Source organism: Urocitellus parryii, chromosome 4, assembly GCF_045843805.1.
Source record: "Urocitellus parryii isolate mUroPar1 chromosome 4, mUroPar1.hap1, whole genome shotgun sequence".
Lineage (NCBI taxonomy): Eukaryota > Metazoa > Chordata > Mammalia > Rodentia > Sciuridae > Urocitellus > Urocitellus parryii.
This window is the reverse complement of record NC_135534.1, coordinates 100,635,770-100,650,882: the sequence shown is the minus strand read 5'-3', so window position 1 is coordinate 100,650,882 and position 15,113 is coordinate 100,635,770. Positions and strand designations below refer to the sequence as shown.

At 46.7% G+C, this 15,113-nt stretch overlaps 1 protein-coding gene across 1 annotated transcript; it reads left to right on the top strand.

Moving 5' to 3' along the window:
- The first annotated feature begins 1,275 nt into the window (after nt 1-1,275).
- On the top strand, nt 1,276-14,995 carry Tmprss5 (transmembrane serine protease 5). Its single transcript, XM_026392568.1, has 12 exons — nt 1,276-1,372; nt 1,673-1,771; nt 2,307-2,429; nt 4,358-4,493; nt 4,842-4,955; nt 6,554-6,597; nt 7,244-7,406; nt 8,394-8,572; nt 10,202-10,300; nt 10,754-10,896; nt 11,181-11,333; nt 14,855-14,995. The coding sequence occupies exons 1-12, from the start codon at nt 1,276-1,278 to the stop codon at nt 14,993-14,995; spliced, it is 1,491 nt and encodes a 496-aa protein (XP_026248353.1).
- The last annotated feature ends 118 nt before the right edge of the window (nt 14,996-15,113 follow it).

Sequence of the window (15,113 nt, the reverse complement as noted above, 5' to 3'; positions counted from 1 at the left end):
GAAGGGTTAGTAGGAGTCAGCTTCCTGGGGAAGGGGACAGCAGGTGCAAAGTCTCTGTGGTGTGAGAGTGCCTCAAGGTGCTTGGGAATGGCATGTTTATCAGCATGTCCCTGAGTTGGGCTGTGGAGGGACTTAGTGGGGAAATAAGGAAGGGTGAGATCATAGAAGGACCTATGGAGTTTGGATTGGTCCCAAGGCTGCAGAGATTCAGTGGGTACTTTAAAGATGGGGTCTCCGTGCTTGCTTTGCTTTTTAGAGTAATTTTGCAGGTTACTCTGGCTCTGTAGTATAGAGAATAACAGAGGGAGATAAGATAGTAGAGAAAGGAGATTACTCAATAGCAAGTATTACATTCTATAAATGAGAAAATTGAATCTCATTTATTTGGTGACATAGCCTGTGTTTTCCCAGTTCACATAATAGGTTATAGACCTTACTTTGAGCTGTCTGTTTTTTTCCCCCTAAGATTTTATGTTTTGTTTCTCTTCTTCATGGCTCAAGAGTCTCAGACACACATATGCCTTATTCTGCACTATGCTTTCTTGTGTATCTTGGCATACTCAGTCCTCTTTGCCTGGACTACCAATGCCCATATAGTTCAAGTCCTGTTCATCCATGAGGGACTCTTTTTCTAGGAAGCCCCTCTTGATTTCATCAGTGTCAGTGGTAGTTTAGTTGAAGTTTTCTTGGGTCACTTAACACATTCCAATTTGTTTTTATGACATCTTTGGGACAGTATTGCAGATATTTTGAGGCAGTGGTGAAGTGGTTCATGCTTACTTATCCTGAACTCCCTACAGTATCCCCCATAGTGACCCGTGCACTTGGGCTAAATAATATTTTCTGAATGAATGAAGGGAAGGGTGGGTATATGTAGGAGAGACTTCTTTCCCTCTGAGATAGAAAGAATGAAGGAAGGTAGGATCTTGAAGCCTGGACTGGGATATTGAGGGACCATCAGCCTTGATGCTCATAGGAGATAAGACCAGGGAGAGGTTAATCAGGAGTGTGGGCTTTGGAGTGACTAAGTCTGAATTCAAGTCTTCACTCTGATACTCAGGCTGCGTGAGAGTAAGATGGGTGAAGTTAAGGCCTCAAGGAGTGCCGAGAGGTCCTGCAGGGAACACATAGGGAGACCCCAAGGGAATAAAAGTTTGTAGGCAGCAGCAGGAGCACGGTCAAGATTAGAATGTACACTTGGAGTGGGCTGAGGCTTTTCTCTGCAGACTTTGATGTCGGGATCCTGGGATCTGACAACTATTTCCCCAGAGCCTGATGCTGGATGATCAAGTACCTATGGAGGTTCAGTGTGCAGAGGAGGGCCCAGTACCTGCGATCTCCAGAGCAGAGCCGGGAGACCAGCCACAGCCCAGTAGGCCTGACTGGGGAATGACAGTGAAGGGTAATCCTCTTATATCACCTTTCTTCTCCTTGGGTCAACCCTATATGATTGATGGTGAGAGGGTGTCCACTCTTTATCCCCATATTTGCTTTTGCTTTCTGTTTCCCATTGGGGAATTGAGTGGGACCTGGGGCTTCAGGGATCAGGGCATTGCACTTACCCATTCCAGGTTCAGGGAGCTGGGGTGGGCTCCTGCTGGAGCTTGGTGTGTGGAGTAAGGTTGGCTGGCAGGAGCTGAGAACCCAGAGAGCCCTCTGTCCTCCTCCACAGTCTCCAAGGTGGGGCGCTGGTGCTCTGTACGACGTGGCTGTGCGGTGCTGGGAGCCCTGGGACTGCTGGCTGGTGCAGGTGTCGGCTCATGGCTCCTGGGTCAGTGCTGGGTCACTTCTGTGGTCTTGAAGGGACAAAGACAGGATCTGGGGGAAAGTGGAAGGGAGAAGCAAGTGTTGAGCAGGCATTATAAGCAAGCAGCTGAGATGAGCACTTTTCTCAACTGCTCTGTATAGACAGTAAGAAGAGAAGGGATGAATGCAACAGAATGGATTTAGGCTCCATGTAGAGAAGAATGTTTAGTCTTACTGTGAGAAGTAGTGTCCTGAGTTACCTGAGAGGATGATTCAGGGCAGCCCTAATCAGGCTTTTTCTAGAAGTCTTTTCCATGAGAAAGAAAGAGACAGACAGAGAAAGACAAAGAGAAAGACAGAGAGACAGAGACAGAGCATTGTGCCTCTCCTCTGAAGATTGGGTAGGGGGCACCTAAAGGCAGGTGGTGGAGAAGGAGTCCCCAGGTCCAGGTCTGCTCTGCAGCAATAGTGTCTTGTCCTATGCCTTAACCCCCTCTTTTGGAAATTCCTTCCCTTGCCCCAGCTCTTCTCTGTGACCCTCTTTTTGTTCTTCTCTAAAGTACTGTATCTGTGGCCAGATGCCTCTCAGCCCATTTCTGGGACCTTGCAGGATGAGGAGATGATGTTGAACTGCTCAGGGGCCAGCAATGAGGAAGTTCTGCTCCCTTCAATTCCCAAAGCAGGTGGGCCACACTCACGAGTGTAAAAGATATTCCCTTTCCTCTCAGCCCAGGGTCCTTTACATCTCTGGGATCCCCCCTCCCAGGAGCAGGAGGACCCAAATGAAGGGCTGTCAGTTCACTGCTATCATTTGCCTTTCCCTCCTCTAGTGTGAGGGTGGTGATAGGTCTACCCTTGCAGCATTAATCTCTGATTTGGGACTTTTGGACCTCCCTAAGTAGTATTCTGATCTCAGGCATGGAAGGAGGGATGGAACTTACCATTTGAGGCAGAGTGAGCCAGGGGAAGAAGGGCTAGATATTTGTAGGTAGGAGTTCAGTGTGTGACCAGCATGGTTACCTAGGTGTCTAGGGACCTCTCTCCACAGTGTTCCCTGCCCCTTCCCCACCTTCACTTTCCTTCTAGGTAGGAACATGATGCTACCCAGGGGCTGAGGGTTGGAATAAATCATGAAAGTTAGAATAAAGTTGAATTGTTTCTTCTGCTAACTGCATGACCTTGGGTACATTATTTCTTTGAACTTCCATTTCTCTATAAGAAGGAAATAAAAATATTTACTGCAGGCCAGGTATGGTGCACACCTATAATTCTAGTGGTTTGGGAGGCTGAGGTAGAAGGCTCGTGAGTTCAAAGCCAGCCTCAGCAACTTGGCAAGGCCCTGAGCAACTTAGCAGACCCTGAATCAGAATTTAAAAAAAGGTTGGGGATGTGATCAGTGGTTAGGCACAACTAGGTTCAATCCTTGGTAAGTACTTACACACACACACACACACACACACACACACATATTTATATCTAAAAATATTCATAAAGCTACAAGGAGAACAAGCTAATATATAAAAAGAGCTCAGTTCAGAGCCTGTGCAGTCTTCTTAGGTTGCCATAACAAAGTTCCATGGACTGGGTGGCTTAAACCACAATTAATTTTCTTACAGTTCTGCTCAAGATAGGGCAAAGGGGTGAGAGGGAAGGGAAAGGACATGGGGGAGAAAAGAAGGTGGAATGAGATGGACATTATTACCCTAAGTACATGTATGAAGACATGAATGGTGTGAATATACTTTGTATACAACCAGAGATATAAAAAATTGTGCTGTATATGTGTAATACGAATTGTATTGCATTCTGTTGTCATATATAATAAATTAAAATAAAAAATTTAAAAAAAGTTTTCTTATAGTTCTGGAGGCTAGAAGTTCAAATGCAAGGTGTTAAAAATTTGATTTTTAGTAGTAGATGGCTGCCTTCTTACTGTGTCCTCTGGGGACCTTTCTTCTATTTGCTAGGACACAGAGAGAAAGTAAGCAACCATATGCTTGCTGTCTCTTTCTGTTCTTAATAGGACCCCAGCCCCATCAGATCAGACCCACCCTGATGACCTCATTTAATTTTAATTACATTCCTCAAGGCCCTATCTCCAATTACAGTCACATTGGGAGTTGGGGCTTCAACACAGGAATCGGGGGTGGGGAGGTAGGGTGGGGCACATTTCGGTCCTTAACAGCTTGATAAAAACAGACACTCAATAAATGATAACTATTATTGTCATGAGGTTTGAAATCTGAAGACCTGGACTTAAGTCCTGTGTCCATCTCTTGCTCATTCTGTGATTTTGGACAAGTTGCTTTACCTCTGTGCCTTATTTCCCTTTGCAGAATTGGAGGGTGGTAATAGTCATTGCATACAGCTGCCTTGATGAGTGATGCATGGAGCACCTTCCAAAGCACACAGTTAAACACAAAATGGAAAAATCTCAACAAATAGGGTTATATTATTTTTAGGATTGGCTTGACACATGGGGGAACAGGGAGCCTGACATGGGGTGACTTGGATGACCACTGAGGCTTCTTCTTGTCCCACAGAGTTCCAGGTCCTCTTCTTCCTGTCCTAGCCCTATCTCTGGGATATTGTTTTCATGCTGTGGTTTCAGTGTCTTTCAGAATAAATAGTGGGGACTTCTTGCTGGAAGTGAAGATGAGAGCCCGTCCAGCCTGGCTCCTGGTCTGCCATGAGGGCTGGAACCCTGCCCTGGGTATGAGGATCTGCCAGAGCCTTGGGCATCTTAGGTAACAAGAGCAGGATTGGGAGCCTGGGGAGGTGGAGGGCTACCTGGAGTTGGACACCTCCATTTTCCTGTCACCATCAAAGCACTCAGCAAATAGCAAGTGGTCTTTCTGATCATCTTCTAGCTTCTGGGCATGATGGTGCCCCAGCTATTTCTCTCCTTTGAGTACTGCTGCTTTTCTTCTGTTTTCTTTTAGCCTCACAGCTTTTTAACAAACATAACTCTCAGAAGAAATCATTGTCTTAGTCATTACACTAGTTGAGTGTCTTGTGCACATTCTAGTTGTGATTAACCCGTATCTTTCCCACTGCAGTTTAAAGCTCATTTCCTCCCATTCTGTTCTGCCAAGACTCATTCACCATAAGGGAGTCAACCTGTCTGACACCATGCTCAACAGCTTCCAGAAGTTTGCTCGGCTCTCTCCTAGTCTGGAGGGCCTCCTGAAGGAGGTGTGGCAGCTCAGGTAGGGCTTCTGAGGTTAGGTGAGTGGGGCCCTTTACTTCCTGGTGGGCAGTCCAGAAAAATCTTCTTTCAGGGGAAACGGTGGTGAGGTCATTGGCAGTATAAGGAGGAGAGCAGAGGAATGTTTCCCAGTCAGAAATTACAAACCCAGTTCACATGGGCCTTGCTCATCACAGTGGCCATATGTTATTTGTCTCTCACAAGAAATGAAGGGCTGGTTGTTGTTATCTCAGGACTTGGAATGTTGCTCTTATCCCCTTTTACTGAGTCTCAGTGAGGTTAAAAAGTCTTGTCCAAGGTCTCATAACCGATAAATAGCTAGGCCAAGTCTTGAAACTAGGCCTCTCTCTAAGCTGAGTGATCTCTCAACGCTGCCACATTATATTTATATAACTCTGGAATCTTTTGGAGAAAGATAGTCAAGTGGTTCTAGTTAAGAGCTGCTTGGGGCCTCAAGTATGTCCAAGAAAAGAGGCTTGGGAATGGAGCAGGCTCTTCCCTAAACCCTCAGGGTGGGTTGGTGTGATTGGGCACAAGCTGAGAGGACTTTGCCCCTGCCTGGGCTTCCTCAAGCTGCCCAGAAATTTCCTGGGCTGGAGGGGTGGGTTCCCTTTCACTGCTCTGAAGCCTTCTCATCCTTGCCCTGCTTCTCATCTTTGTGCTTTGGGGCCCCTTCTGCCTAGCTCCTTCCCAAGGGGTCATCCCCAGGAATATACTGGAGGTGACCAAGTCTTTGTCTTAGATTCCTGAATGGTCAAGTGGATGTGGGAATGGGACTGATTCCTCCAGGAGAGCAGATGGGTGGCTGTAGGTTTGGAAAATTAGAATCTAAGAATACCAGGCCTTGGGCTGCAGGAGGAAAGAGATGAGTAAGGAAAGAGATGAGCATTGGGTCAAAAAGGAATTGAGGCTTATCCTAAGAGAGACAGATGCTGGGTGTGATGGTGCACACCTGTAATCCCACTTAGGAGCTGAGACAGGAGGATCGAGAGTTCAAAGCCAGCCTCAGCAACTTAGCAAGGCCCTAAGCAACTCAGTGAGATAAAATACAAAATAGGGCTGGTGATATGGCTCAGTGGTTGAGTGCCCCTGAGTTCAGTCCCTGGTACCCCCCCACCCCCCCACCCCACCCCAAAGAGAGAAGCAGGAAAGAGGAGAGCAAAAATACAAATATGCAGACCTGGGACAGAAAACAGTGAACCTGGAAAGGAGCACAGGGAAAAAGGCTCTATTCACTCATCCACTCAATATCCACTCATTTACCCACTGAATATGTGTTTATTCAGGGCCGTTTAGTGGAAACAGCTGGATTTTCTCATCTATAAATAACCACATTTGTAAATTTGGGCCCTGACCAGATGGATCCTTAAGGACCTTGAAAGCTTTCTGTTACCCTCTGGAAGACCTGGCCTACTGTGTGCTGCTGTCCTGAGAACTGCTTACGAGGTGTTTGGGTGGAGGCAGGAAGAGAAGGGTGGTGTTCTTCAGGCCTTCTACATGACAGCCCTAAGAACTGTTTACCACCCCCTACCTCCATGCCTGGGGCATGTGTAGCCTCAAGTTGGCCCTGTCCAACTTCTTGCTGGTGCCTTTTTGCAGGGACAACTGTTCTTCTGGTCAAGTTGTTTCCCTCAAATGCTCTGGTGAGTCATGTCCTGGACCTAGGAAAATGGGTGAGAGAAAGGAGTTTCCCTGCTCTGCTGAGTATGGAGTATGGAAGAGCCTTGTGGAGAGGCTCAGTTGGGTCTGAGTGGTCCTTGCCCATGTGCTCATCCATATGCTGGGCTCCTTCTCGCAGGTGAAGTCTGCCCAAACAAAGCCCCTTTAGTTCTCTGTTATGTCCCCAAACAGGCACAGTGCTGGCTAATCATGTTTCTATCTCACTACTCCACTCTATCTTGGCCTCTGGCATTCACTGCCCCTTTCTTCTGAAGAACCTGAAAGGTGGAATTGTTATTGGCTGCTGAGAAATTTGTTAGTAGTTTCAGGAGACTAAGGGTGGGTAGTGAATTAGGGTCCAAATGGGAAACAGTCTGAGTCCTTTCACCTCTCTTCCCACCCATCTATCCACATATCCACTGGATTTCCACACATTCATCCATACTTTGACCTCTACTGTGGAATTGGCTCCATAGATCCCACGAACACCATCCCTTCTCTCAGAAAGCCCACAGATGGCTAATTAACATTCCTATCTTCCTGTTAGGACCAGGAATAATAAATGAGCTGTTCACACTGGCTCTCAGGCACTTGGCTTTCTCTTTCTGTCTTACCCTTCTCTGTTGGCAGAGTGCGGCACAAGGCCTCTGGCTTCCCGGATAGTTGGTGGGCATGCTGTAGCTCTTGGGCGCTGGCCATGGCAGGCCAGTGTGACCCTTGGCTCCCGACACACATGTGGGGGTTCTGTACTGGCGCCCCACTGGGTGGTGACTGCTGCGCACTGCATACACAGGCAAGTCTTGGGGGCTGATGGGGAGTTGAGGATCTCAGTTACCTTTTCTGTTTGTCCTGTATAAAGTGTCCCTGTACAATTGCTGCCTCCAGGTGTCCATTCTAAGTGTGCAAGGGTGGTATTCTCCCTGCCAGTGTCAAATTCAGCTCTGCACAAACAACAGTAGTCAAAGACTGGTTCTTTATATTCACACAGTTTTTAAGTTTCTAAGATGCTTTTACATTCATTGCACTCTGCTTCTTAATGTTTATCACCACTGTAATTAAATCGTTTTTTCATGTAATTACTAATTGAATGTCTTTCTCCACCTTTTAGATTGAAAGCTCCAGGAGAGCAGGGACTCTTGGTCTCATTGGTCTAAGAATCTAAAAAGACTCTTGGTCTAAAAATCCCTTTGTAGATTTATCCACTACTGTGTCCTCAGTGACTAGAACATTCCCTGGAATATAATAGATGCTTAATCAATATTAGTTGGAGGGATGAACAAATGAATGATGAATGGATGAGTTCTTTGAGTCTCTTCTCTTGGTGGCAGGCAAGTCAGAGAGTATAAACTTAATTTTATGAGGAAAATGTTGCTAGGGAGGGAAGAACCTCCCTCAGGTCACACACAGTGTGACAGGTCTGAGGGAAGTTTTTTGACTTAGGTTGGAGTTTTCATATCTTATAAGGCCTTCCAACATTAAGCCTGAAGGGTGATTATACAGGAGAGAGGGAGCGATTGGTGGTTGCAGATGACCTGTAGTATCTTGTTTCTATGTCTATCAGTCATTAAGCACCTGTTAGGCACCTACTGCATGTTCACTGTCTTGTCAGCTGCTAGGGTGATAATAAGAGGCATGATCCTTGGGTCCCAGGAACTTGGAGGTTTGTGACAGTGGTCCCCTCTAATGACCTCTCTGGCCAACTTCCTCCTCTCACTACCTTACTTATGTCTACTTTCTCTAACTCTTCCTTCCATGGGCTCAGCATGGTCCCTTTGTGCAGTTTCAGGTTGTTCCGCCTGTCCAGCTGGCGGGTTCATGCAGGACTGGTCAGCCATAGCACCATTAAGCCACACCAGGGGGCTATGGTGGAGAAAATCATCTCCCACCCCCTCTACAGTGCTCAAAGTCATGACTATGATGTTGCCCTTCTGCGTCTTCGGATACCACTCAACTTCTCAGGTGAGAGACCCTGGCCCTGGGCCTAGCAGGCTAGGAATGTAGTGAGAGAGGAACAGGGACTGGGTGGCAGGAGAGGCTAGCTGATTTCTAGGGTATCCTCCTAGCACTGTAAACTAAAAAGTACACCATTCACTTTGGATCATAGTGACTTTTGTAATCTCTTAGACCTGAAGTTGTACCAATTCTTGAACAGGCTCTTTTGGGGACAAAAATTCAGGCCCTCTTCATAGAAGGTCATGCTGATTGAATTTGCTTTGATGTCCCAAGCAGGGTTTCACAGCTGCCTCATTCAACAATAGACTGCTCTACCCCTGTTCCCAGACTGGTCCAAAGTCCCAACCATTTTGTGAAATGTTGGAGTTAAAGAAATTTACTTCTCCAAATATCCTTTCTCTCAGTCTTTGTAACAAACCTGGCAAGTAGATGAAATGTATATACAGACAAGGACATTGATGCTCAGGGAAGGAAGTGACTTTTTTAAGGTCATGTGACAAACTTCTGCCTCCAAAGCCAGGACTCCTCTTGCCAAAGCACCTGCCATAGAAGGGTGAGCCCAGGCTGCAGTTGTTCCAGCTGCTGTTCCCCTGAACATGCACCTGCATGTGGACACTCTGCTACAAACACACACTTACAGAAAAACACACATGTGTGCACTGGGTTACATGCACAGACACACCTGTGCATTCACACTTTCTCATGCACAGACATGCTTACCCCATCTGTTTCTGTGCACTCACATGCTCACGCTCACTTGTGCACACACAAACTTATGCACTCAGCACTCCTCTTTCCCATCACTATCCACTTGGATTTCTCAAACAACAGTGGTTGCTATACGCATTTCACAAATCTTATCACATATGTGTACTATTGCTCAAATAGTTAATGTTTCTAAATTCACTTACATAAATATATTTTAAAGAGAAAACTACCTGATTGGAGAACCTATATAACTATAGTAAATAGGTAGTAACTATAAAAATATGTACTGTGAAAACTAACTGATAATGTAAGTTCTAGGTTGCTGGAGTCCTCTGTAGGGGTTGTTGGGCCAGGGCCTGCTCTCCTCTGTTCAGTGGGAGATTGAAAACATTGAGAGAAGTACAAACTAGCACCAGACAGAGTCTTTCTCCTTGATTCAATAAGAGGTACTGAAAGAGAATTGAAAAGGAAATAGTTCTCTCCCCAAATGAGTGTTTATGAAATGGCACGTCTATATTCTATCTAAAATCATGTTCGGCTCCACCTATAGGATGTGTCATATACTTTTGGAAATACTTCCCTAGGGATCAGATACCCTAGGGAAAAGCCAAAACTGGGTCCTTGCTAGAAATTTTGAACCCAGGGCCAGAAGGTGTTTCCATTCTCCCTCAGTCCCCAGGTGGAGGTAGAAAGCAAGTGCATTGCCTACCTCTAGAGGGCGCCATGCACAATGCAATTTGCACATTGTTTCTTAAAAAGAGTCTCTCCCAGGGTGGGACTGTGCCGGGCCTGGACAGCCCTACATGAAGCCTGGTGGAGGCAAGGCACCAGGACTGTTGAGAAGGGGGATAAGGAGGATCTTTGCCCAGCCTCTGCTGGAGGGAAGCCGAGCCTGAATCGGGACCAGGACCTTGTGCCTCTCCACAGAGACTGTGGGCGCTGTGTGCTTGCCAGCTGAGGAACAGCATTTTCCAAGTGGCTCGCAGTGCTGGGTGTCTGGCTGGGGCCACACCGACCCCAGCCATAGTGAGTCAATTCCAAGGGCCCTCAGTGCAAAAGGGGTGGGGTGAGGCATCGTTCTCCAAGGGGAGGCACACCATTTTCCCTGGCCACGTGGCAGTTCCAGCCCTCATTTCCCCTGGCACCACCAGTGGCCAGTCCTGGGGGATCCAGTCTTCCCTGGCTGGGCTTTTCTGGGGAGAACAAGCACGGATGTTTTCCCTAAGCCCAGAACATTTTACCCCCTATCCCCTTGTCCCAGGAGTGCCATGGCCTCGGCATTTGGTATATGTGTGAGTTCTCCTCCTCCTCTCCTCATTTCCAGACCTTAAATCTTCTAAACCCCAGCACCCTGTTGTGGTCTACAACTCCTGTCCTTGGCTCCCCTTTTTGAGTCTCCATGCCTCTGGGACTACTAACTCTTTCCCTGTCTTCTGGCCTTGCTTGGTGCCCTGCAGCTTTTCTTGGTGTCTCCTGCAGCCTACAGCTCAGACACCCTGCAGGATACAGTGGTGCCCCTGCTCAGCACCCAGCTCTGCAACAGCTCCTGCATATACAGCGGGGCCCTCACCCCTCGCATGATGTGTGCTGGCTACCTGGACGGGAGGGCTGACGCATGCCAGGTGTGGCCTGTGGTGGAGGGAGGGGAGGTGTGGCCTGTGGTGGAGGGAGGGGAGGTGTGGCCTGTGGTGGAGGTGGTCCCTGGTCTGCCTATGTTGGTAGCATGAGACAGAATCTAGGAGGAATGCTCATGCTAAGGGATTATGGAGGGGGAGGCCAGCAGGTATCCTAGCAGGAAGCAGGAAGGCCTGGGAAGGAGACCCCATTCTTCATGGGGATCTGGTTCTCCTCCACCAGGAAGGTCTGATTGTCTGTTTCTCTGTGTCTCCATGCCTGGATACCTCAGGGGGACAGCGGAGGGCCCTTAGTTTGCCCAGATGGGGGCAAGTGGCACCTTGTGGGTGTGGTCAGCTGGGGACGTGGTTGTGCAGAGCCCAATCACCCAGGTGTTTACGCCAAGGTGGCTGAGTTCCTGGACTGGATCCACGAAACTGTGCAAGTGAGTGTGGGGGCAGTGATGGGGTGTGAGGCTTCTAAAGGACCTGCCCCTGGACACTGTGAATCTCACCCCTAAGCCTTGGCCCTGCTGAGGGAAGGAGGGGGACTAGGGGATGTTCTCCAGAATGTAAGGAAGAAGTAGTGATGTTTATAACATGGAATCCATTGGATTTCTATTAATTTAAGCATTAACTGGGTAAGAATAGACTTGAGTTTGCAACCTAGGTCTGCCCTTTCCTGGGTGACCTTTGGCAAGTTCCTACCCTTGGTGAACCTCAGTGTCTTGGTCATAGCCATCCTGGCTATGTTATATGCTACTCTGATGATTAAGCGGGATGAGACCTGTCAATGCCTGTATAGTGCTAGGCTTAGGGTAAGTGATCCAGAGTATTATTAATGTAGTTATAAGTTATTGTTATTCATCCCTAGTCTCTAAATCAGTTATAAGTGACTGCATTGCCTACACTATGGAGAAACTCAAGACTTAGCTGAATTTCTAATTAACCTAATTAAACTCTTACGTGACACTAGGCTTCATCTATTCAGTGAGGGGGCCATGTTCAATAGTGTATTTCAAAGCATAGTATTTGTGTTAAGTACAATGGCAAGGGTGTGATAATGGAAAGCATCTTTCTCTGAGGTTAGGCATAGAAGCAGGTGATAGATAATACATTTTAGAGTGTCAGGGGATGTATGGATCCATCCTCTCATTCAAAACTTCCAAAATTTCTAGAGCCCCAGGTATTTTTAGTCTCCTCTGATAGAAGTGGAAATCAAGGTTCTGAATTGTCAAGTGATTTACTAAGATAAAAGTCACTTGGTTAGTGTGTGGTGGAGCATGCTGGGAATCCAGCCTATTCCTCTTTTGGTTCAGGACTCCCTGTGCTAAGTCCCATTGTTTGCTGCAATTTCATGCACATTGGTGTCATGTCTCCTGTGCTCTTTGGCAGGTCCACTAGCTGGAGAAGAAGCAGCCTCCATGAATGGATGCAGGAATGAATCTCCTACCACTGTACACGTGACCATCACCACCCACAGGCCAGCAGCTGGGCCACCCGGCCTCTCCCCTCAGACCCGGATTTCTAGTCCCTCTTTCTCATCAAAGCAGCTCCAAGATAGGAGAGAGGCTAGAGTTGGGTTGGGAATGATGTGGGGAGCTGGGGGCTGAGGAGGTTACGGTGAGAGATAGAAGAAGCTACTGGAAGCAGCTGGGGGCCTGTCCTTTTGCCCTGTCCTGGGGAGGATTCTCAGGGGTTCTCCTAGTCCTGCCTTCTCCCTGTGCCCTCAGGTGGGCTAAGTGCCTCCCTAGAGGAGTGCCTAGCTCAGGAGCTCCTGGGAAGAGAAGATCAAAGCTGGATAGCCCAGTATAAGCCCATGGGAGTCAGGATCCTTCCCCCTCCCCTGTTGTCTCACCTGTTCTTATCTAGCTCTGGCAGGTCCTGCATGGGGCAGAGACACTGTAAAACAAGGAGGTTGGAATTGGAAAATAGCGTATGGTTTTAAAATGACAGTCTGTGAACTGGTTCAAAGAGTTATGTTATTAAATTGAAGTTATGTTTGGCCCTTGGTCTGGATTTTCCCCAGCCCCCTGATTTGTAAATTATGGGATAGAAATACAGTTTTGCTCTCATATATTTTCTTTACTTCCTTCTTTCCTCCTCCTCTTCCTCTTCTTCCTCCTCCTCCTCCTTCTCCTTCTCCTTCTTTCTTTCTCCCCTTCCCCCTACCGCCCACGCTCTCTCTTTGTACTGGGTTGTATCCAGGGGCACTTTACCATGGAGCTACATTCCCGGTCCTTTTTATTTTAAATTTTGAGACAGGGTTTCACTAAGTTGTCCAGGCTGGCCTTGAACTTGTACCTCCTGTCTTAGCCTCCTGAGTCACTGATATTACAGATGTGTGCCACTATGCTGGGCTCATACATGGTTTCTGAAGCTTTGGTATTGACTTCTGTTCATCTACTCCAGAATTTTGGCAGGTGCCTAATTTTTTTTAAATTTTTTAGTTTTATTTTTTAGTTATTGATAGACCTTTATTTATATGTGGTGCTGAGAATCAAACCCAGTGCCTCACACATGCCAGGCAAGTGCACTACCGCTGAGCCCCAGCCCCAGCCCCCTAATTTTTAAATTCTTTAAATTTGTTAAATCTACATCATGCTCTATAGCGAAAAACTCCAACTGTCCAGGGTCTCTGCAGCTTTGAGTCTGATAATACTTAAGTTGGTGCTCTCTTAGGGAAGGTTTGGCTTCCCTGCAGGTCCCATCTCTCTTCCTTAGCTCTTGTTTCAGAATTCAGCCTTTTGGCTTGGGGAGATCTCTTTCTGAGTTTATGCCCAGTTAGCATTTTCCTGGCAAAACTTCTCCTGTACACTTTCCTCTTTAGCAATTAAAATGCAATTGGCATCTTGTTTCCAAAAACTGCAATAAATTTTTTATCGTGCTTACCCAAGGAAATGCAATTAGCGTTTAGCAATAACGGGACTTTGTGAGTTTATCAGCATATTTTCTGAGGGTAGTACAAGTGATTCTTCCTTCCTGGAGGGTCTTCTCCTTTTACATGATGTACACTAAAATACGTGAGCCTCCATTTGCTGTCAGGTTTATTACCTGGGGAAGAGGTTGCTGGGAGTCAGCTGTCAAATTATAAAAGCAACAGAGGAGCGTTCTGGTGGGTGGCAAAATACCTCCAGCCTGGAGCTTGAAGTCAGCATTTACTACTGGGCCCCTTTAGGTCCCCACCAGAAGGCAGTAAAAGAGCTGCAGGTCTCCAGGGCAGAGAGGAGCCAATAGCAAATCCATCAACTATGATCTTCTCAGTTCTTCTGATGCTAACCATAACATAAGTATTTGCTTATTTAAAAGAAAGGGATTTATTATTACCATTATTATAATAATCAGAACCTTTCAATAATCTGGATCATTTGAATAATACTTTGTAGTTTTTATAACCTATTCATGTGTGAGATCTCCTAATATTTATGTGAAGATATTATTATTATTGTCCCCATTTTACAATCAAGAAAAATTTGTTCAGAGATTAAGTGACGCACCCCCACAAGCCCCAAGATCACCCACCTAGGAAGAATCAGAGCTAGGATGTGAACTGTGGGTCTTCTTGCTCCAAAACCATGTCACTGTCTTGCACATGGATGAGTTAGATCATTCAAAATTCAATGAAGTGTGGAACTGGAAGGTGTTTGATCAGATCACCTGGCCCAGCCACCTGCCTACCATAATTTATCGCCATGACTACCTTGTATAGGTTAGGTGAATCTCAAGAATTTAAAAGGCTCCTTCCAGAGACCTTCCTCAGGAAACATTCTTGGAAACTCACACTTCTCTTGGAGATTCAACACCTGACTTAAACCTTATAAATGACTGTCTTCCATAGGAGAACTGGAAAGAGTACCCTAATTAGCATTTGCTAGTAGTGATCCTTTGCTTATAGAAGTTCCCAGTGGATTTTGCCAAGTTGCCAATCAGATCTCTAAACCCTGAAGCTCTCATTTCCCTTTGTTAGCATCTGCTAGACCAGCTCCTAGGAAGTGAAGAGAAGGGAATGGCCTGGGTTGGCTCTGTTCCTGTGGGCCAGTTGCTGGAATGTAGGGGTGGAATTGGTAGCAAGGAAGGACGGGAAGATTCAGGTCCAGAGAAGTATTAATGAGGACAGACTAGGTTCCCAGCTGTGTTCAGTAAGCTCTGTGGGGAATTCAGAAGTAGAGAAGCTGTCTTACTGGAGCTATGAGACTTAGTTGCAATAAATTATTAGTGACTGCCCA